This window comes from Canis lupus, chromosome 31 (genome assembly GCF_048164855.1).
Source record: "Canis lupus baileyi chromosome 31, mCanLup2.hap1, whole genome shotgun sequence".
Taxonomy (NCBI): Eukaryota; Metazoa; Chordata; class Mammalia; order Carnivora; family Canidae; genus Canis; species Canis lupus.
Window position 1 is genome coordinate 7687172 of NC_132868.1, and position 22856 is coordinate 7710027.

Consider the following 22856-nt stretch of genomic DNA (forward strand, 5'->3'; position numbering starts at 1 on the left):
GCTCCTGTTACCATTTCCGGTCTCAGACCTGGGGGCAACCCTCTCTTTAGAACCTGGTTCCTGGAGGGTGGTGCTACTCATTGCTAGAGCTGTATCAGAAAATGTTCATTTTAGGCATCATATAAAATCACATCATTTTTATTTCAAAATCAACAAAGTGAAAATAAACTATTGGGACTTCATCAAGATGAAAAGCTTCTGCATGGGGAAGGAGACAATCAACAAAACAGTACACTAAAACTAAATATCTTCAGAATGGAAGAGGGTATTTTTAAATGACATATCTGATAAAGTATCCAAAATCTATAAAGAACTTATCAAACTCAACAACCCCAAAATAAATCATCTGGTTAAGAAATGGGCATAAGTCATGGCCATTTCTCCAAAGAAGACATCCAGATGGCCAACAGATACATGAAAAGATGCTCAACATCATATATCATCAGAGAAAGACAAATCAAAACATGATGACATGGGACCTCACACCAATCAGAATGGCTAAAATTAACAGGACAGGAAACAACAGATGTTGATGAGGATACTGAGAAAAGGGAATTCTCTTGCATTTTTGGTGGAAAGGCAAACTGGTGCAGCCACTCTGGAGAACAATATGGAGGTTCCTCAAAATTAAAAATCAAACTACCCTATAATCCAGCAATTGCATTACTAGGTATTTACCCAAAGGATACAAAAATACTAAATCAAAGGGATACAGGCATCCCGATGTAAATACCAACATTATCTACAAGAGCCAAATTATGTATGGAAGGAGTCCAAACGTCCATGGATAAAGAAGATGTATACGCATGTACACACACACACAAACACACAATGAGATATTACTTGGCCATAAAAAAGAATGAAATCTTGCTATTTGCAATGATGTCAATGAGTAGAGTGTTTTATGCTAAGCGAAATATGTTAGTCTGAGAAAGACAAATACCATATGATTTCACTTATATGTAGAATTTCAGAAACAAAACAGATGAACATGGGGGGAAAAAGAGGCAAACCATAAATCAGACTCTTAGCTATAGAGGACAAACTGAGAATTAAGGGATGTAGGTGTGCGGGGGATGGGCTAGATGGGTGATGGGCCTTAAGCAGGGTACTTGAGATGAGCATTGGCTGTTATATGGAAGTGACGAATCACTAAATTCTACTCCTGAAGCCAATATTACACTATATATTAACTAACTGGAATTTAAATAAAAACTTTAAAGAAAAACAAGGTGAACAAACCAAAATGAAATTTACATTTATATGTTGATTCATAAGTTTGATGTTGAAAGTGACCACAGGGACCCCCTTCAATTTAATGAGCCAGCCTACAGGAAAATCTTTATGACAGACATGCTCTCTAAATCCACTGACATTGATCATGTCATTACCAGGGAAGAGGTGTCCAGGAAGGTAAAGGCTTGTCCAGTCCCACCATGGCCCACCAGCATGCTCATGATCTGGTTACGATGGTTTGGAAGACAGCAGTGCCCCATTCCACGCCCAGAGCCACACTGCTGCTGTCACCATCAGACAGCACTGGTGCGGGTTTTGGAAACCCGTGCAGGCAGCTATCTGGGCTTGTGAGAGCATCCTTTCATAGCCCTGGACGTCAAAATGCCCCCTGAAGTCTGATGCACTCTCCTCCTAGCTGGTGTCGAATGTGGTGTTTTTATGTCCCTTGTACTCTCAGCCTGCCAAATGTGGAGGAGCACTCAATCCAAGTCAGTTTTCTGATGTTTTAAAGCCTGTGAATTAAAGCCCAATTATGTAGAGCCACTTAAGTGAGTTTACATTGACATTTAAAGACAAAATAATTGTAAAAGTTTTCATATTCAAAATGGAGATATTAACCCTGTTTTATTTTATTTATATTTATTTTTTTTTTTTTTTTACCCTTGTTTTGAAACCTCCACATGCAGTATGAGGCTTTGTGCTTAGTAGGGCCCTGGCTGCATCTCTGGATGGTCTCGAAGCCCTACAAAGAAAACCCTCCCATCAGACAGGCCCCGTCTCTCCCAAGAGCTTCCACACCCTCCTGCAGGCGCCCCCACTGGCTGTGTCCCCTGCACTGCACAGAACCCTGCCACATCGCCACTCTCTCATCAGCACAAAGACCTAGAGGCTCCTTTCTGGCCTGAAACCTTGAAGGGTTTGGTTTCTGAGAGGTCCTGATAAACATTACATACCACTGAAGCCACTGCTGCATATTATGTGACATGCTAACTGGGACACGGCGGCTTCTTCTGTGATTTCTCCTTCCCTGCCTGACGTCAATAAAGAGCACTTCCTGCTGGGCCTCCCCATGCTCACGTCTGTCCAGATGTCAGGAGAAATGGCACAGGGTTCCAGCTGCAATGTGAACTCAGGACCTCCCACACTCCCGAGAGCAGCCGTGTTTATGCAGTAGAGGCCGCCCCGCAAGTACTTGGCTCCCGTTCCTGCAGAGGTAGCAGAGGTTCTGCCGGGTGAGCACCGCAGGCTGCGTGGACCGTCACGAGACAGTGGCAGTCAGCCTGGGCCGGAGTGGGGCAACATGATCCCCCCAAAGTCAGCAACAACCCCATGCTGCTGCACTGGCCCCGCGAGACGGACTGAGGCTGAGGTTGTCACTTGCACCCTGGACGGTTAACTCACAGGCGGTGTGTGCGTGCTTGCGCGATCAATTCACTTCCTTTGAGAGTTAACTGTTCATTCTTTTCCCTTTCCTTCCTGCATAGAACTTTCTAAGTACAAGTTACAGACATGAAGGACTACACAAATTAGACTCTGACTTCGGGTTTCACTCATACCTGGAATACATAATAGGATCATACAGGAGGAAAAAAGTTTTTAAAGGAATCTGGTCCTCTAGATAACGGAAACGGGCAAAGCATGTCTTACCTATTATCTTCTCCTCCTTTAGGTCCCTGTCCTTGCAGCCTCGGGGATGGCAGCCTTCCTCGAGGCTACCACTCACCTCCTGAAACAGCAGCACCACTCAGTAGATGCCCTATGCCCTCTGCTGTGAAACCCAGAGTTTCTCTGGTCCTGAGATGTCTGCAGGGGAGCCCGTATAGCCCCGGGCAGGGGTCATACATGGTCAGGAGTAAAAGATCCAAGAGCAGGTGTCAACCCAGGAGGACTGCAGACCAGGGATAAAAAAGGCACCTCCAGGTCTGTCTGGCAGGCAATTCTGAGAGTCCACTTCATGCTGCCCAGAAAGTTCTGGGCATGGCAGCGCTCCAGCTGTCCTCTGCCATGACCTTGATAACTCATCCTTATACCTCCTCTCCTGCTCCTTTCGCTCCTCTGGTCCTTCATTCATGCTCCCTGGGATTATCTCCCAAATAAGACCAGAGCACTCAAGCCCTTGTCCTAGTTGTACCTTTAGAGGGAACCAAGCTGTGGTGACTGCATCCGTTTATTTAGTCACCAAATATTTGCTGAGGACCTACTTGAGCCATCAAAGAAGGAACAGATGTATGCGTGTCGCCTTGCCCTCCAGAGCTCCCAGTGTAGCCCATAATTAAATGTCACCTTAGCCCATAATTAAATGTCACCTACGGAGACAAGTAACAGATTCACATCCCTAGAATGTGGGACAGGATTTCATGATCAAATTATTTCAGTGTCAGTTTTAGCTGCCTTCTCAAGCTAATTGGTGTCAGCTACTTCCACTTTCCACACCGCGATACCGAAGTACCTAAGGAAGATTTTCAAAGCCTGAGGGCCGGGATCCCTGGGTGGCGCAGCGGTTTGGCGCCTGCCTCTGGCCCAGGGCGCGATCCCAGAGACCCGGGATCGAATCCCACATCGGGCTCCCGGTGCATGGAGCCTGCTTCTCTCTCTCTCTCTCTCTCTCTCTCTCTCTCTCTGTGACTATCATAAATAAATGAAAAAAAAAAAAAATCAAAGCCTCATAGGCCTCATCACCTGTAAAGAGGTAACAGGAGGTTGGAGAGGCACCTCCGCTCCATGAACTTTCCGGTCAGGGGAGCAGGCCTGCTGAGCCGCACTCCGACCTAGAGAGGATGACCCGAGGGGCGCCGGGGCCCCAGGCGGAGCCGCGGACACCCTGAGAGTTCCTGGGCGCTTTACACCTCCGCGGCCTGACCTGCCAGCCGCATGCGGCCACCTGCCCTTGCACTGTGGCTACTAACACATGATAATGTTCCGGACAGACTGAGTAGAATGAATACCATTACCATGGGCTTCACCTGCGTCTTTTTACCTTTTCGGTGTGGTTACCGGAAAGTCAAGCTCCGTGTGTGGCTCCGCTGCGTTCCCCCCGCGCGGCGCTGCTCCGGGCCCGCCAGGCGCCGCTCCCCTTCCCCGCGGACCGCGAGCCCCACGGACGAGCCCCGGCTGCAGGACGCACCTCCGCGCCGCGCAGGTAGGAGCGCGGTCCCGAGCGGCCGCCGCGGGGGGGTCGGCAGGGTGGGAGGTGCTCGTCCCGCCGCATCTCCGCCCGCGGGAACCTTCCGCAGCGGGGGCTCCGGGGGCCGGGAGGGAGGGAGGGAGGGGGGAGGGGGGAGGTGGGGGAGGAGGGGCCGCGGGAGGGGGTCCGCCCCCAGCCCCGCCCCCCGGCCCGGCCCCGCCCCCCGCGGCCCAGGCGTCGCGCCCCCCGGTCTCCAGGCGACGCGGAACGCGGGCGGCGGGCGGCTGCAGGGCCGGGGCGGGCTGCGCCGGGAGGCATGGAGGACGACTACGAGGAGATCACCGCCGACACGCTGCGGGGCCGGCCCCGGCCGCTGCCCCTCTCGGCGCTGTCCGCCTTCAGCTACGTGCCGCCGCGGCGCCTGGACCCCACGGAGCACAGCTACTACCACCGCCGGGGCCGGGTGAGCCGTGCTGGGGCGGGGCTGCGCGGGGGAGCGGGGCGCAGGGGCGGGCAGGAGGCGGGGGGCCGGGGCTGCAGGACCGGGAGGGGGTGAGTGGGCGGGGGTGGGGAGGGGGGATGGGAGCGGGGGTGCGGAGCTAAGACGGAGGCTGAGGAGAGGAGGGATAGGGTCGAGGCAGCCCTGCGCGGTTGTGGGTCTGGGTTGGAGTTCTGCTGGGGATCCATTGGAGGCCTCGCTCCCGAGGACCAAGTCTAGGGAGAAGGGCAGGGGAGGTTGGGTGAGGGGAGCTGCAGCCCAGGGCTACACTTTTGGGCATCCCAGGGACTGGTAAGCAACTCTGGGGTCGGACTCTGGAGATGGGGCTTCAAAGGGGTGGGGTGGGGACACCTGGGTGGCTCAGCAGTTAAGCATCTGCCTCCAGCTTGATCCTGGAGTCCCAGAATCGAGTCCCACATCGGGATCCCTGCATGGAGCCTGCTTCTCCTCTGCCTGTCTCTGCCTCTCTCTGTCTCTCATGAATGAATAAATAAAATCTTAAAAACAACAACAACAACAACAACAAACCCGAAAGGGTGGGAGTGGAGGGTGGGGACAAAAGCAGGGCTGCACAGCCTGTGAAGGCACTGGAGTAGGACCCCAGGAGACAGACTAAGGGGGCATCAGGGTCACAGGAGGAAGCAAAGTGGGTGAGCAGCCTTTCTCTGGGATGCCTGGACCCCAAAGAGTACAGTTACCAGGACCATAAGAGTAAGGTGGACCTCCCGCCTCGCTAGAGGATGGGCAGGGGCTGAGCCGTGTGTGTGTGTGTGTGTGTGTGTGTGTGTGTGTGTGTTTGGGTGGGGGGTATGCTCACCTGGGATGGGGCCCTGGGGTTAGGGCCTACAAGGTAGGGTGGGGTGAGACAATGCTCACCCCGTGTTGCGAGCTATTTGGGGGGGGGGGCTAGGGTCATGTGCTCTTAGGGGAAGGTATTGGGAGCCACTGGGCTTCAAGTACCACCACCAGGAGCAGCAAGGTGACCCCTCTGCCCTGGATCTGAAGGAGGGTCTCAGGAGCACCACACTGGCTAGTCCCTCACCGCAGCGACTGTGCCCAGAAAGTCCAGGGTACAGAAACCCTTGGAGAGCCCTCCTGCAAAATGAAGATAACCATGGGCAGATCTGGACAGCCGCCTGCAGGGAGAGCAGGGCAGGGAGCCTGCATTAGACAGTAACTTCTTGCAAGATACATCCACGAAGGCAAAAGAAACAAAAGCAAAAATGAACTATTGGGACTTCATCAAGATAAGAAGCTTTTGCACAGCAAAGGATACAGTCAACAAAACTCAAAGACAACCTACAGAATGGGAGAAGATATTTGCAAATGACGTATCAGATAAAGGGCTAGTTTCCAAGATCTATAAAGAACTTATTAAACTCAACACCAAAGAAACAAACAATCCAATCATGAAATGGGCAAAAGACATGAACAGAAATCTCACAGAGGAAGACATAGACATGGCCAACACGCATATGAGAAAATGCTCCGCATCACTTGCCATCAGGGAAATACAAATCAAAACCACAATGAGATCCCACCTCACACCAGTGAGAATGGGGAAAATTAACAAGGCAGGAAACCACAAATGTTGGAGAGGATGCGGAGAAAAGGGAACCCTCTTACACTGTTGGTGGGAATGTGAACTGGTGCAGCCACTCTGGAAAACTGTGTGGAGGTTCCTCAAAGAGTTAAAAATAGACCTGCCCTATGACCCAGCAATTGCACTGCTGGGGATTTACCCCAAAGATACAGATACAGTGAAACGCCGGGACACCTGCACCCCAATGTTTCTAGCAGCAATGTCCACAATAGCCAAACTGGGAAGGAGCCTCAGTGTCCATCGAAAGATGAATAGATAAAGAAGATGTGGTCTATGTATACAATGGGATATTCCTCAGCCATTAGAAACGACAAATACCCACTATTTGCTTCAACATGGATGGAACTGGAGGGTATTCTGCTGTGTGAAATAAGTCAATCGGAGAAGGACAAACATTATATGGTCTCATTCATTTGGGGAATATAAATAATAGTGAAAGGGAATAGAAGGGAAGGGAGAAGAAATGGGTAGGAAATATCAGAAAGGGAGACAGAACATAAAGACTCCTGACTCTGGGAAACGAACTAGGGGTGGTAGAAGGGGAGGAGGGCAGGGGTGGGGGGAATGGGTGACGGGCACTGAAGGGGTCACTTGACGGGATGAGCACTGGGTGTTATTCTGTATGTTGGCAAATTGAACACCAATAAAAAATAAATTTATTATTTAAAAAAAAAGATTCTGGCCTGGCCCCAGCAGGCACACAGGCCTCCTGGGGACAACCTGCTGGTCTGTGAAGGGCACCGTGCAGTGGAAGCAGGAAGAGAAGCCAAAGGAAAAGAAGCAAATTCAGAACTTGTCAGGAGTCTTCTACTCCTGTGGTCAAGCCATTTCCACTAAATGTCTCCAATGTACCTTGTGCTGTGTCTTGCTGCAGTGTGTCTTGGGGTTCAGGGTGCGGGGCATCATTATTAAAAGGATGCTCAGCCTGCAGTGAGTGGCTCAGCGAGGGTATAGGTGAGCCAAGTGCCTGGGAGGAAGGAGGGCTTTCCCTCATGATGTGTGAGGGACTCCCACAGAATGCATCCTTCTTTTCCTCTTCTCCTCCCAACCCACCACCCCCAGAGCCCAGATGGATCCCATCCAGATCAGGTCAGCACACACGGGAGGACTTGCCCCCCGTGAAATGTAGGAGAACGTCCCGGAGCTTAGCCTTACCAACAAAAGCAGTGGTTTCTAGGTTAAGCAACTGTTACAGGTTGAATTATGTCCCCTTGAAATAATCATGTTCGAATCCTCATCCTCAGCACCTCAGAATGTGAGCATACTCGGAGACAGTCTACAGAGGCAATCAAATCAAAGTTGGGTCATTGGGTGGGGGGCCCTCATCCAGTATGACCAGTGTCCTTATGGACCCAGAGTCAGACATGCGTAGATTGAAGACGGCAGGAACACACAGGGAGAAGATGGCCTTCCCTGAGCCAAGGAGGGAGGCTGGAACGAACCTTGATCTCAGACTTCCGGCCACCAGAACTGCGAGACAGTACATTTCTGTCGTTTAAACCCCCCAGTCTGGGTGCTCTGTTTTGGCAGCCTGAGCAAGCTAACACATGAACCTTGACCAGGAGGACTTCATATCTGTTAGCACCTCTCTGTTTGGCTTTGAGTAATACAGAAGGACAGGTGGACAGAAGGAAGAAAGAACATTCGTAGCTCTCCTGTCTTTGCTGCCTGGGTGCTGTGCTCCTAAGCATGAATATCCACTCAGTATTAATACTGGAGAGATTTAGAGCAGTGGTGCCCAACCTCACTGCCACCACAGACCCCAGAGTGTTTCCTCCCATGAGCAATATGTTTCGGAAGGACTTTTCTGGAAATAATCTCATTTATTAAATGAATTTTTACAATTTAAGTAAGCAAGACCTGTATCGTTGCCAATTTGTGATTCATGCAGAACATTATTGCACAGCATGAGAGAAGCAGCCAAAAGGCCGGGAATCCCGATGTTTTAAGTTGGTCCATGCTGTTTTATTGAGAGAACATAAATTTCGTATGGCTTCCTGACAAAATGAAAAAAGAATTTCACAAATACATCATTTTATGTGTATCTTTGAGGAGTCCTGTTAAGTACGCTTTGAAACTATTGTGAAATAAGATAAAAGATTAAAGCAGATGGAGGTCAGGATACATATTTATCAGAGATAAAAGCCAGGTTGCAGGTTACTGCTAAGGACTCTGGGCAAAAATGGGTTGCAGACCTACCTAGCCACTGCACCTGTGGGCCCCAGAAAAAGCAGAGCCGAACCCCTACCCCCTGTGGGCCAGATACTGCCAACAGAGAAAGAACAGTTGAACCTGGCAGGTCCGGTTTATTCTTCCTAAAGTCACCAATCTCATATATGGCTCTACTTATCTGGGACCGTGCAGAGAGACGCCTGAGGTACGAGGTGCCCACGGCTCTGTATTTGGAAGGAAATCAGGAGTGGGCAAGAAGTATGCCCCTCTAATTCAGTGATGCACATGCAAAGGCCCTTGGGCCAAATCTGGCCCATTGCCTGTTTTTATTTTTTTTAAGATTTTATTTATTTATTCATGAGATACAGAGAGACAGAGAGAGAGAGGAGAGAGAGAGAGAGAGGCAGAGACACAGGTGGAGGGAGAAGTTGGCTCCATGCAGGGAGCCCGATGTGGGACTCGACCCCGGTTCTCCAGCACACCCTGGGCTAAAGGCTGTGCTAAACCACTGAGCCACCCGGGCTGCCCCCCATCGCCTGTTTTAATAAAGCTTTATTACAACATGGTCCTATACTCATTCATTTAGTATTATCTATGGCTACCACGCAGAGTTATGTAGTTGAGCAGCAAACCGTGAGATGTGAAGGCCTTAAACAGTGACTATCGTTCTCTTTACAGAAAACGTTTGCCACCCCCTGCTGTGATATATTACTGTCCCTGGGAGGTAGGAATGGGCCTTAGAACAAATTAATGCAAAACAGACTTTCTGAAAAAAAAAATACAGTATAGTGTTAATAGTTGGGGTCACAGGCAAATTCAAATCCTGGGGCCTTTAGTGTCACTCAGGAGAAATTGATGTAGCAGAAATAGTAACACCTAAATAAGAAAGCTGTAAAAGCAGCAAGAAAAACAAAAGGCATTTCAAAGTACATTTGCAGCATAGCCACCAATGGTAATAAGGTGCTCCTGGGGATCCTATGAACTACTTTAACCAGCTGGGGGACTGCAGAAGCATTCTCTACCGTGCCATCATTTGGACTGAAGAGGATGAACTTTGTACGGCAAATATGCCGGAGGACTCAGCTGCCCCCGAGTTAACTGTACATCCAGGCCCTACTCAAAACTGAGAAGAAGCATGGCTAGATTAGCTCTCAGGTCACTTACGGCCTGACACATTTAGTGATCGCTTAGTAACACAGGCCAGGGAGGCTTGGGTAAAAATACTGGCTCCCTATTGCTAGCTGTGCAGATTGCCCAAGTCACACACACTCCAGGTCACTTTGCCCAACTTTGGAACAGTACCAGCTTCATGGAGCAATTATGAGAATTAATCTAAGTAATGGATATAAAGCATCACATGCCGCAAGCCCCATGTAAGTAGAGCTGTTATGATCACTATTTGCTTTTGTTAGTGATTATCAGAGTTTTCTCTCACCGAGGGTTAGTTTCCGGCGGGTGACTTATATCCTGCACCCTTGTTGACTGCCCGAGATTTACAGGTGAGGCAGGTAATCTGAGTGTCATTCTGGTGCCTTCTAATCTAAGACGTCTCCTCCACCCCCAGGAGAGCCCAAAGTTAAGGCTCTCAATGCAGCACGCTTATTTAAAGCCCCAGTAATGCCTCAGATCCTGAGACAAATTTGTCATGGAAAGCTGCCAGCTAAAATGTGATCAACTCCAGCACTGCTCCCTAGGGGGCTCTAGCAGCGTGGGCTTTCCCTATAAAATTTTGTTCGAGTGTCAGTAAGGCAGATTGAGTCCAATGATGTTTTTAAATTACTTTTTTCCTTCTTCTGCCTTGTGCAACGTTTCTGCTGCTGAAATGGAAAGGCTACGTCAAAGGACAATGCCCTTTTATGAAGGATTTTATTAACTTTCTCAAAGTCTAAGAGCAATCTTAAAAAAAAATTGCTAGGTGGTTTTAGAATATGCTTCCTCTCACGGGGAGCTGGAGTGTGGGGTAGCTCTGTCTTGAGTGGAGCTCAGCTCCGAACTCCCCACCTCGCTTTAGTGAGATGAACCCGCTTCCCTTCTGGGTGTGTGGTGGAGACACAGCAGCCAGGGGCTGTTTCTTCCCACCCCCCTACCCCCCCAGCTGACCAGTGAATTGCCCTTCACCGCAGGCAGCCAAGCACTTTGGAAATAACAGGTGCATGTTGACTGCCCGGAGGTGCCGAGGGGGATCTCCGAGGGGCCTGCGCCAACTCCCGGTGTACAGGAGGTGTTCGGTAGGAGCACCCCCCCAGCCCCTCCCAGATGGAGCCTCGTAAGCCGTAGGCACTGAGCACGTCTGCCACTCACACCCAGGCCCTGCTCAGGGTGCTGGAAGAGAGGTCGGCTCCGCTTCTGGTGCTCCTTTCACTCTTTTTTTTTTTTTTTTAAGATTTTATTTATTTATTTTATTTATTTATTCATCAGAGACAGAGAGGCAGGCTCCTGGTGGGGATCCTGATGTGGGCCTCGTTCCTGGGACCCCGGGATCATGACCTGAGCCAAAGGCAGATCCTCAACCGCTGGACCACCCAGGTGCCCCTCCTTTCCGTCTTAAAATCGAGGCTGACTCCGGCACCCACATGCCTTCCAAGAGAAATGAGCGCCAGCTGAATGACACTGTGACCACCCCCGCGGACGTTTCCTTCCCTCCCACCCCACCCATTTTTCTGTCCGTGCATGTTTTGGTGTCAACCCGCTTGATGTTTTACTTACGGGTCTTGGTGTTTGTTTCTCCCACTAAAGTATGAGCTCATGAGGACAGGGATTATTGTCATCAACAGTGCCCATCTCATCGTGGGCGCTTCACAAATCCCGGCTGCGGTGGATGACAGAGGAAGGCAGAAATGGGATGCAAAGTTTATTCAAACCAGAATAAGTCACTGACCTGCAGAATTAGCCTCTTGGGCTACACGGAGGTTCCCTTTGGCATTATCTGCTGCCCGGGCTCTCCTTGGCCTTGCTCTGCCCCTCGGGGACTGACAGTGCGAGGGGACGGTGCTGCTCCCGAATCCGGACTGCTGCATCTTCCCTGTCCGGTGACCTGCCCCTTGGAAAACTGAAGGGCCGTGGGCGTAAGAGATGGGGGCATGCCTTCCTCCAGGGCAAGTAGAGCTCAGTAAGGGGCAGGTCACCCCGAGGGAGGGAGGAAGGGGTGAGGGGAGAGGCCATGCACCCCTCCTTCTGGCAGAAGGCCCCCATGTGGATGGCAGCAGCCGGAGTGAACATGTGGTACGTGTCCGTCCCCTGTGCGCATGTGACTGCAGTGGCATGTGTCTAACTTTGTTTACAAGAACATGTTTGTTTACACGCAGATCACACAACTACACAAATGTGTTTGCAGCTTTTTTTTCATATGACACTGTGTCCTAGACAGTTTTTTCAAAATCATGCCCTTTCCAGGGACACAGTGACACAAAGGAAGAGCGTCATCCCTGGTCTATCTGACCGAGTTTCAGCTCTGTGGCTCCCCCTTTCTCCCATGATGTGAATAACATGGGGTGGCAAGCGGTGTGTGTGGGGCTGGTGTCAGTGGAAGTGGGACTGAGTGTCTCTGAGTCTCCACTTGGTGACACGGGCTCAGAACACCCCTCCAGGATGAAGCACACGTGAGATGAAAGGCAGGTGTGTGTTCACTTCAGCTCAAGGGTAGAGGCGGCAGGTTCCAGGGCTCCGGCTTCGGGCAGCCTCTGCCAACAGCAGATCCCTTAAAAGTAGTGCAAATAATGCCTTAACAAGGCTGCTTGTGATATGATTCTTATTAAACTGATAAAATGTTCTGAGCATTGGAAAAGTTATAACAATTTCCAAAGCTTGCGATCTTAATGCACCAGGAGAAGAAATAGAAGCTTTGCCATGGAAGAACCAAAGAGAAGAGCTGAGTAATGTCCTATTAAAAGAGCTAACGTGGGATCCCTGGTGGCGCAGCGGTTTGGCGCCTGCCTTTGGCCCAGGGTGCGATCCTGGAGACCCGGGATCGAGTCCCACATCAGGCTCCTGGTGCATGGAGCCTGCTTCTTGCTCTGCCTGTGTCTCTGCCTCTCTCTCTCTCTCTCTCTGTGACTATCATAAATAAATAAAAATTAAAAAAATAAAAGAGCTAACGTTATGTCCTTGACAAACTACAGTCCTTCCAAGAATGGAATGATGTTAAAATTAATGAAGATGTCCTCATTAAGCTTCGCATATCGCTGGACCCCCCGGGGGAGAAAGAAGCACTAGACTTATGGGAAGTAAAACGAAGCCCCTATGAATCAAAGGAAACCCTTTTTGGATCACCTTAAGAATTTTCATTTTTAAAAGTAGATCACACACTGGGAAGGCAAACAGTGCCTGGAAGCCTCCAGATGAGAGGTAACAGTACTGTGCCCAGGGAGAGAGGAAGTGAACGCAGCCCATGACGGGGCTTGATTATCGTTTCCGTCAAGGGGCCTGGGATGTGCTCTGGGAACAAACAGACGCTGAGCCCTGAGAGAGTCTTCACTAGTGGTGTGTCAGAGCCTGCTCATACTAACAACAAAGAGCCAAATTACAGCATTTTGTCTGAACTCTGCATTCAGTTGGAAGCCTGAAATCAGCCACGGTGAGAGTATTTCTGCTGTGGAAATGAGCAAATGCTACAAATCAGGTCTCGTTTGTCCAGAGGGCAGCTTGTGGCCAGAACCACACCCTGGCCTTATTGACATACTGGAAGTGTGTTTCTCCTGCCTGGCTTTCTTAACACAGTAACTCGGAAAATCAGGCTCCTCCTTTTTAGGGGCCCCACTATTGCCAGGACCTGTGGATCTTTGGGACCTTGCAGTCCTCTACTGGATCCTTTAAACTTGTTGGCCGAAGAGCAAGGGGAGAGAACATGCAGGACATTGAGAGCTTTTATGGACCAGGCCTAGAAGGTGATGCCTGTTGGTTTCACCCACAGTTCTTTGCCAGAGCTAGTCACTGGGCCCCCACCTAATTGTCATGGCACCTGGTGATTGCAGTCTTTTGTTCATTCTGGAAGAGAAGATGTGTTCGGTAATTATATAATATTACTCATGCCCCAGTACCATGAGAAAAACATTATTTTCCTTCTAGTTTGAACTGACAATGGACAGCACATTTATATTTGAATGATCTGAAAGAGAGGAGGAAACAAAGACCTCAGATCCCAGTTTGCTCGAGATCTTACCCCCTTGTGAGAGTGTGTATAACCCCTGGGAGGGGGCTGTGGGCACAGTAGAAGCCCACAACCCGGAGACGCACCCTTGTAGGCTGGAGGCGGTAGGCCAGGGCTTCATCATGTATCTGCTTGAGTTAGGCATGAAAAATGAGGTTACGCTACAGTGACCAGCAACCTCCAAAGTCTCAATGCCCCAGATAAGGCTTATTTCTCATGTTAAATGTCTAACGGGGATCAGAGCGATGGCTCTGGCCATGAGAGTCACTCAGCAACCACCATGGCAGCTGCCAACACCTCATAGGAAGCTTCAGGAGTCCATAGGCTTCTGCCTGGAGTCCCGTGCCACCCCCTCTCATAGTTCATTGCTTAGAAATGGTCACTTGGCTTCACTCGCCCGAAGGGGCAGAGGAGATTAATCCTCCGTGGAGTCAGGAGTAGAGCAGAATTGAATATTGGTGATGTCTACCCCGGTTGTCCAGGTTGAATGGTCTACTGACTCAGTTTACCTGAAGCAGAGTGCTTTAGGTCCATTCTTACTTTCCATTGTTTAAAAGACAGAGATGGCTCCCTACCAAGTGTGTGTGTGTTAGGGCCACCATAACGAGGTACCACAGAGCAGGGGCTAAACACCAAATGTCTGTTGTCCCCTGGTTCTGGAGGCCAGAAGTCAAGGTGTCAGCAGGGTTGGTTCCCTTGGAGGCTATGAGGAGGGGCCTGCTCCAGGCTGCTGTCCTTCGGCTGTGGATGGCCATCTTCTCCCTGTGTCTCTTCACATCTCTCTCTGCATATCTGTGTCTGTTTCTGAACTTTTAAAATAAAGACACCAGTGCTATTGGATTAGGAACCCACGCTACCCTGCTCTAACCTCCTCTGAATTACATCTTCAGCATCCTTATTTCTAAATCACCTCCTGATATCCCAGGGGTTAGGACTTCAACATATGAATTTTTTGGAGGATGCAATTCAACCTGTAGCACCCAGGGAGGTGACTTCCCTGTGCCCTCTGGCCATACTGGTGCAGTGCAGCCCCTCTTTAGCCACATGGACTTCCTGCTGGAGCCCGGATAGATGCCGATCCTTCTTCTTCCATGCCAGTGTACTTTGTGCGTACCTCTGTTGCTCCATGGGTATTACCTTGAGTGGTTAGTGAGTTTATTTCCACTCTCATGCTGTGATGTCCAAGATGGGGACTCCCTTTTCTGTCCCGGAGCCTAGCTGGGTGCTTGCCTTGTATGATAGTTAGAGCCATATGCTTTGGAGGTTGAAAAAAGTGAAGGTCTCCACTCAACTCATGGGGTCGGCCCAGGCCACCAGATGAGCTATTTTGCAGTGTTAGGAGTAACAGCTCCACCATAGGGGAGCTGAAGGCAAGGGATCCGACACTATGGCCAGAATGACCATAGTACATTTGAACGCTCAAAATGCAAGGGACAAAGGGAGATCACTGGACAGAAAATAAATGGGCTTGTTTTGCTTTGTTTATTATTTTTCATTTATTTTTACTTATTATTTTAGATATATTCATGAGAGACAGAGAGGCAGAGACATAGGCAGAGGGAGAAACAGGCTTCATGCGGGGAGCTCAATGCAGGACTCGATCCCAGGACGCCAGGATCACACCCTGAGCCAGATTTCAACCACCGAGCCACCCAAGTGCCCCTTGCTTTGTTGTTTAAAAAGCAGCATCACGTGTGAGACAGGAGATCTCTTGAGAGATTTCAATAGCAAAATACTAGTAAACCCAGAAGCTCTGTTTTGTGATAGCATCTAAATCCAGATTGGTTTTTATTAATGCAGTTTTGCTTCAAACCATGAAGGAATGAAAGACAAAAAAGAAAGAAGAAAGATTAATAATTAATATTCAGGAAAAGACAGATTTCCAGTCTGATTATGTGTTGGAAATGGATAGTCACATTGCTAAGTGAGGCTGCCAGCCTGGTGAGGGATTTTTTTTTCCCACTTATTTTTCAGTGACAGGAAAATTCGTTTTTACTCTGGGAAGTAGTAAGTATCCACCCCGCCAAGCAGAGAGATAGAGACTGTTCACACCCTGCAGGTGCAGTGAGAGCCCTCCTAAACACTGCTCTGACATATGGCAAGATAGGTAACTAACCCTGGGGCAGGGGCACCACTGCTTCTCATAGCACTGCTGCTGCTGCTGCTGCTTTTTTTAAAGATTTTATTTATTTATTTAGAGACAGAGGGAGACAGCATGAGTAGGGGGAGGAGCAGAGGGAGAGAGAATCTCCCCTGAGCTCGGGGCTCAAGCTGGGCTCGATCCCATGGCCCCGAGATCATGACCTGAGCTGAAATCGAGTCAAACGTTTCATCGGTCGAGCCCCCCAGGCGCCCCCTACTGCTGCTTTGAAGGAGTATTTAGGGGACCTGAAGAGAACCAGGCCGGGAGGAGGGGAGAGCAGTAGCCTGTAAAGCTGCGCACCGGGGTGGGCTTCTCCAGCGCAGGGACAAGAGGAGGAACCTTGCCTCCCTCATTGCTTGCTCGTTCTGTTTGGGGGCACATTCTTCCCTCCTCATATCTGTCTCCAGAACAAGCCCAGGACCCCCAGGGGCTGACTCAACTCGGGAAGTTCAGGCCGGAACGGGCACAGAGGGACGGGCACGCAGGGGGACGGCACTGTCCAGCACCCGCCACCACATGGCCTTCCTGCTGGAGCTGCTCTCTCCAAAACACACCCACTTCACCGGGTCAGCCAGGCCAGGAGGTATTCTGATGCCAACGGGACATCTAGAGGAGGACCCTGTGTGTAGGGAGCTGGCGTGGGGGTGACGGGGTAGTCAGTCAGCTGCTGGCCTCAACTGGGCCTGGCCAGCAGCTCCACTCTGCACCCCGAAAAGAAGGGTCTGCCTGGCGGGCTTCCCCTTGCAGAGGCCAGCATCCCCTCCTTTGGAGAATTTCCGTCCCACCGTCCTGGCAGAGTGGGTGGTGCACTGAGCCTCTCTGTGTCATTGCAGGACCCTCTGGCTTGGTGTCTTCCCACAAAAGGCTTACTGCAAGGTGTGCTTAACATCCCCAGACTAGAAGCACCCAGCCAAGGCCCTCAGCCTCTGCGGACATCCTACACACTGTATGTTAAAGATGCTGCGATATCACAATCCTTCCTACAGGTTTTTTTTTTTTTTTTTTGTAGTCTTAATTTTCTTTGATTATCAAATGTCTGATTTTTTTTATATAACCAAAGTGATTGATATTTTCTTTGTGACATTTTCCCTGATGCTTTTATGCGTAGGAGGTCCCTTATGGATTTTCTTTTCACTTGTGTTTCTAATCTACCCAGAATTTACTTTTGACGATAATGCGACGTGAAGGCCCAGGTTTATTGGTTTTCCCAAATAACTGGTTGATTTTTACAGTACCAAAACTGAATAAGGTATTCCCACCCCACTGATTTGGGCCTTTTTGTTTTTATAACCCTGGGTGTATGAGCTGTATTCCAGTTGGCTTTCAGGACAAATGGAGGCCAAGGCCAGGCAAAACCATGCACGAGCAGATGCAGAAGCCCAGCAGGTGACAGAGGACAATGCCAACAGGGAACTTCTGCATGGTGACCTCATTAAATGGGCACTGGGGCACAGACCCTAAAGCCACAGTTCCTGCCTCTAAGTCATTTGGAGTGACTCTGAATTTAGGAAAAACAGGTGAACAAGTGCTGCAGGTGTGTTGCCATTGAAATTCTCAGGAACCTAAAATAATCCTAAAAGCTCGCCTTGTTTTCCTTACTAGAGGACTAATTGCACAAGGAGAGTGGCCAGGTGTCTGAGCTATCTTCATGGCTTCCCCAGCAGGAGTGGCGTGTCTTGCATAGGACACACGACCCATGAGGGATTTGTCAGGGTGAAGCCACAGCACCCTCTGGCTTTTCCATTGCTACCAGCCACCCTGAGCCCTGCGGTCGGTGAGAACGGGCAGTCCATGTTTTCCAACAGACTAAGCCCATGCCGTGCATCCTTTTCACTGTTTACCTTCTTCCTCTGGGTCCTGCAGTTGGAGGAAATTGTTCTAGCATTATTACCCTGGAAAACAAGCAAGCAAGCAAGCACAGGCTAGACACCCTGTGCCCCCAAATGCCAGCAAGATGTCGTGTCTGCGTTTGCTGCTGGAGGACTCAAGGCAGCTGGCACTTGGCCAGAGGAACACAGAGGACAGGCCTGACCTACAGATGAAGATTAACAATGAACTAACACATGGATTTCTTTTCCTTTTATTAGGTACCAGATAAGGCAGATAAATTTTATATCAAGAGAAATTTGGGATGAAAAAATGGAGATATTTCGGATAAAATCTGTTAATGGGATAATTTTCTAATACATCAGCTGTGTATGTGCGCATATTTTTATGTCTGATAGACATGCGTATATTATATATGTATGTATGTTATGGGTCATATATATCCATGCACTTATGAATTACATTCGTTAGGGTTACCACATCCGATTAAAGGAAGTATTTCTGTCTCCCCAGAGAGGGATTTGTACCAGGTGCCCATCTATTGGCTAGCTTCTCTTTGGTTATATTGTTTCAGTGCTCAATTATGGCTAATTTTTTTAAAGCAGTACAAGCTTATTGCAGAAAATCTGAGAACTATGAGAAAGGTGGAAATGCAGGAGGAAAACACATACACTGAGTGGATTACTAATATTGTTAGGTTGTGTGCTAGTGGTGGAGTCAGAGCACAGGAGGAGCCACCTGGGTCAAGGAGGGATCTGTGACAGGTGCAGAAAAGGAGCCATGGAGGTGCCCCCGCCTCGCTGGGCCTCCCGGACACCTGCTCTGGTCGCCGAGGGTCGGCTCAGGGGTGGTCATCCCGAGCACACACTCAGTGCAGACGGATACTCACCTCTCCACTGTCCATTGGGGAGCAGCCTGGCTTCCAAGCTGCACAAGGGCTTCTGTGGCTCAGCCGTCCAGTGAACCCGCACCTTTTTCTTTTTATTCCCAGACGGGAATCATTTCCCTGTACGACTGCATTTTTAAGAGGAACCCAGGCTACAATCAGAAATTGCACCGAGATGACAGAGAGCATGCAAAAAGCCTGGGACTTGACGTGAACGAGGAGGTAATGTTAAGAGAGGCTGTTGACAAAGCGCTAACAGATTAGAGCCGTGTGTGTGCATCTACCCGACTGCGTGCTCGTGCTCTGCGCTAACTCCGGCGTGTGGCCCTCCTCTCCCTCGCTGCACCCGGGGCTGAGACCGAGAGTGTGCACATGAGCAGGACGAGGGAGAAGCAGACTCCCCCCCTCCCCCCCTTCCCCCCCCCCAGCAGGGAGCCCGACGCGGGGCTCGATCCCAGGACCCTGAGACCATGACCTGAGCCAAAGGCAGACGCTTCACTGACTGGGCCACCCAGGCGCCCTTTTGCTTAACTTCGGAGTCCTGGCTCTCTCAGTTCTCCCAGGGTCCCCGGCAGCAGGGATGGAATCGCACTCACAAGTCTAGCCTCCCCGGACCTCCACCTACAGGGCAGCTCCTCCTTTATGTTTGCACGATTTTCTGAAAGGGAGGCCTCTGCCTGAGGTTCGCTGCATGGGTGTGTGAGGAGCCAAACTCCCAGTTCCCAGGGAGAGGAGGGCAGCATGACAGCAGGTGGCAGGTGCGAGGAAGCTGTGCATCTTCTTAGCGCTGAGACCCTCCTTGTGCCTTTGTGCACTCGGGACACTGTCTCCACAGAGTCTGATCCGAGGACAGTATGTTTAAGAGCCAGCTGATGGGTAAATATCATCATCTTTTCTACAAAGCACAGAAATCGGAACATAGGAGCCTCTGGTGGATTTCTTTCTTGGTCAGTGGACTCCTGCTCCTGGCTGCTACTGTTAAGAATACCACCCCGTCACTTCCAGGGAAACTTTATTTCGATGGGAAATTAGGTGGTGAACTATGAGGTGTTACTATTTAAGTCACAGACACCACGTTTTTTCTATCGTGTTAGTTTATGTGAGTCCATTCCCGGTGGGCAGTGACGCTAGTGCCTCCCTGTCATAAGAACACGCCTGCACCCTTGTATCAGCCACAGAGTTTGAGCGCCTCCTGTGTGCGCTGAGCATAGAGGGGGTGACCACAAAGCCCCTGTCCTCTTGGAGCTGACATTCCTATGAGGAAATAGCCGACTTAATGTCATATACATAGGGAACGGACTCCAGGTGGTGAGGAGTGGAATGCAGAGGAATAAAGCCTCTTAAGGGGACAGGGAAAGTGAAAGGAGATGGGGGGGGCGGTGCTGGGGAGGGAAGGGGGCCGGGGAGATGAGGGGGCTTGGGGGGACGGGGTGGTCAGGGGAGGTGGGGGTGCTAGGGATATGGGGTGCAGGGAGAGGACAAGGTGGGCGGTGGAAAGGTGTGCTTTTGGGAAAAGAGAGAAGGCAGGAGGCGTACAAGGAGAGGGAAGGGAGGGACCGAGAACACAGCCTGAAGTCAGAGGGCACCTGGCACCCAGGGTCTTCGCCTTTCCTTGGAATGACGTGAAGGACCTGGGGACGCTGAGCGGCCCTGAGGACACGGGGCAGGTGTGACACAGGTTACGAGGTCCCCCTGGCGTCAGAAGCCCGAGTGGAGCAGGTTGCAGGTGTGCAGCTGAGCCAGGTCGAGGCAGCTTCCCGGACACCAGGTAGGTGGTGTGACCACGTGGGCGTTAGCTGAGCCGGGGTCCCTGTAACCCCCACACAGGAGCGCCAGCGGCCCGTGGGAGTGCTCATGTCCTCGGTCTACGGGAGGCGCGTACACCAGCCCGTGGAGCCCCTGAACCGGGACCACGGCCGTGCCAGCCACGTGAAGGCTGACTTCTACAGGAAGAACGACATCCCCAGCATCAAGGCGCCCAGCTTTGGGCACATTTCTCCAGCCTGACGCCCCCGCGGTGGCCTGGACCGTGGGGGTAGCACAGATGGGCTGCGCCTGGGCCTTCCGTCCCCCTCTCACAGCTCCCAGGGAGCAGCCCTGAAGCTGCTTGCACCTGACAGTGGGTGGGGGGATGGGCCCGGTAGCTCCTTTCCCCTCCTGGGGCTTGTGGGGAAGACCCTGGCCCAAGACCCTGTGATGAACATCTCATGTGATGCTTTCCACGTGTGATCGTGTCAGCTGAAATGATGCTAGAGACTGATCCACTGTGAGCACTTGAATAAAAAGAAAACTGTTCCCACTTGATAGCGGTCTGGTGACTTTGTTCACTGTTTCTTCAGACTCCAGGGGATGCTCCCGGGAGGGGTGTCCTCACCAGCCATTGAAACCACCACTGCCTGCTGGCAAAGCGCTGCCTGAGTCTTCCTTCCTCCAAGAGGAGATATCATGAAATCGCCTTTTAGAATAACTCCATTCTAGATACTACAACATCCCCCTCCCCACCCGAGAATAAAGAATAAAGAATAGGTCCATAGTTGAGGACTCCTAGTAGGGATGGGTGGCCTTCGTGGCCAGCAATGCCACTGTCACTCCTCGCCAGAGGTCATGGGAAGAGGCTGGGCTTTGGTGTTTAACAGACTCGGGTAAAATTCTGGCTCCTGCGTTCCCAGCAGCATGGTACAGAGCCGTTCATGTCGCTGATTTAAGCCCACATTTCTTCAGAGTGGGAATTCCGAACCGTGAGGAGTGTGTGTGGGGGGGGATCAGGGATCAGTGGTCCTAAGGCAGCCACCATCGGGGCTGGGACTTTAGTCTGGATAGTTTTCATTTTGGAATCACCTGTTTCTAACCCAACGTGGAAATGTTTATTTTGGAGATAATTTGAAACTGACTCAAATATTAAGACATTGGCTATATTTTTACTGAATGGATCGCTTGGAAGAAATCATTCCTCACCTACTGCAATGAAAGTTTCCACAGCTTCGTGGTTAATGAGCAGGTGATCTAATTCATTTTTTTTCTGCTGATCCCCCCATGGCTGGTTTTGTTTGGATTCTCTAAGGACATATGACATTGACTTGTTGACAACTTCAGGGCTGAGTGACCCCTTAGTATTTCTTTATTCTTTTGAAACTTTTTTTTTCCACTGTAGGTGCCTTTTATTATTTTTCCTCCCAAACACAGCAGTAGTTTATTTGGAATGCCTTTGAGTGCCTTAAGCTATATTTATAATAATAATAGAAAATAGGGTGGCCCAGGTGGCTCAGCGGTTTAGTGCTGCCTTCAGCCCAGGGCATGATCCTGGAGACCCAGGATCGAGTCCCACGTCAGGCTCCCTGCATGGAGATGGAGCCTGCTTCTCCCTCTGCCTGTGTCTCTGCCTCTCTCTCTCTCTGCCGCTCATGAATAAATAAATAAAGTTTAAAAAAAATAATAGAAAATATGCCAAGTTTGGATTGTGGAAACTTTTACAAATTACTCTTTCTTCAGTTTTGACTACCAAGAAAGACAAGGCGTCTCTAAGAAATGCCTTCATCTGAAAGTGAAGATAAATCTATGTTAAACTAAGTTATTTTTAGTTACTTTAAGTCAGATCCCACTCCCTTAACCTTCTCCTTTTAAAAGGCAAGGCCTGAATTGGACAAGGTTTCAAAAGACCTCCTGTTTTTTAGGCATCAGGGGAAAATTAAATGTATGTCTGTTGGCATCTGAACTTTTACAGCATAAAGCTCACGAGTGCCCTTATAAAAGAGAACATATTCAAAATCTTTGAATTCAAAGATTTTGAATATGTTCAATTTGTCCAATGTCCATGGTTAGTCAATCTTTCTTGGAAAGTGGAGTGCTTGCAGTCCTTAGGAAAGCACACACTGAGCCCAGGGAAGAGCAACGTGGAGGATTCACGACGATGCAGACATTTCTAAACAGATGTATGAAACGCTGCAGTTTTAAGGGGGACTACACAAGGCATTTTTATGAGAGAGGGGTTTCTGCAAGACTTGAAGGTTAAGGAGAGCTTCAAGGAGAGATGCTTGCTTGCTGCCACCGTCACTGGGCTGCTAGCCCTCCTGTCTGCATGGTTTGCTCACCGGAATGTTTGTAGCTCCGGAACTTATGAAGCCTTGACTGGGAGACACACTTTTAGGAAGGAGGCAGTTTTGCATTCTAGGCTCATCTTGGTCACTGATCACTGGGAACTCTCTGCACCTGTTTTCTCTTTT

At 50.0% G+C, this 22856-nt stretch overlaps 1 protein-coding gene and 1 long non-coding RNA gene across 4 annotated transcripts; one reads left to right on the forward strand and one right to left on the reverse strand.

Moving 5' to 3' along the window:
* Positions 1-752: 752 nt before the first annotated feature.
* LOC140621930 (uncharacterized) lies at positions 753-4459 on the reverse strand. 3 transcript variants are annotated; one of them, XR_012021665.1, is made up of 4 exons: positions 4214-4459; positions 2190-2441; positions 1897-1978; positions 753-1748 (listed from the first exon to the last, which is right to left on the reverse strand). It is a non-coding gene; the product is annotated as an uncharacterized lncRNA (long non-coding RNA). The 3 variants fall into 3 exon arrangements; XR_012021664.1 differs by lacking the exon at positions 4214-4459 and adding an exon at positions 2884-3798 and having other exon boundaries at positions 2190-2792; XR_012021663.1 differs by lacking the exon at positions 4214-4459 and having other exon boundaries at positions 2190-3798.
* Positions 4460-4620: 161 nt separating this feature from the next.
* On the forward strand, positions 4621-20940 carry CFAP90 (cilia and flagella associated protein 90). Its single transcript, XM_072807367.1, has 3 exons — positions 4621-4823; positions 18742-18858; positions 20464-20940. Exons 1-3 carry the CDS (start codon positions 4677-4679, stop codon positions 20641-20643), a joined length of 444 nt encoding a protein of 147 aa, XP_072663468.1. The 5' UTR covers positions 4621-4676; the 3' UTR covers positions 20644-20940.
* Positions 20941-22856: the final 1916 nt, after the last annotated feature.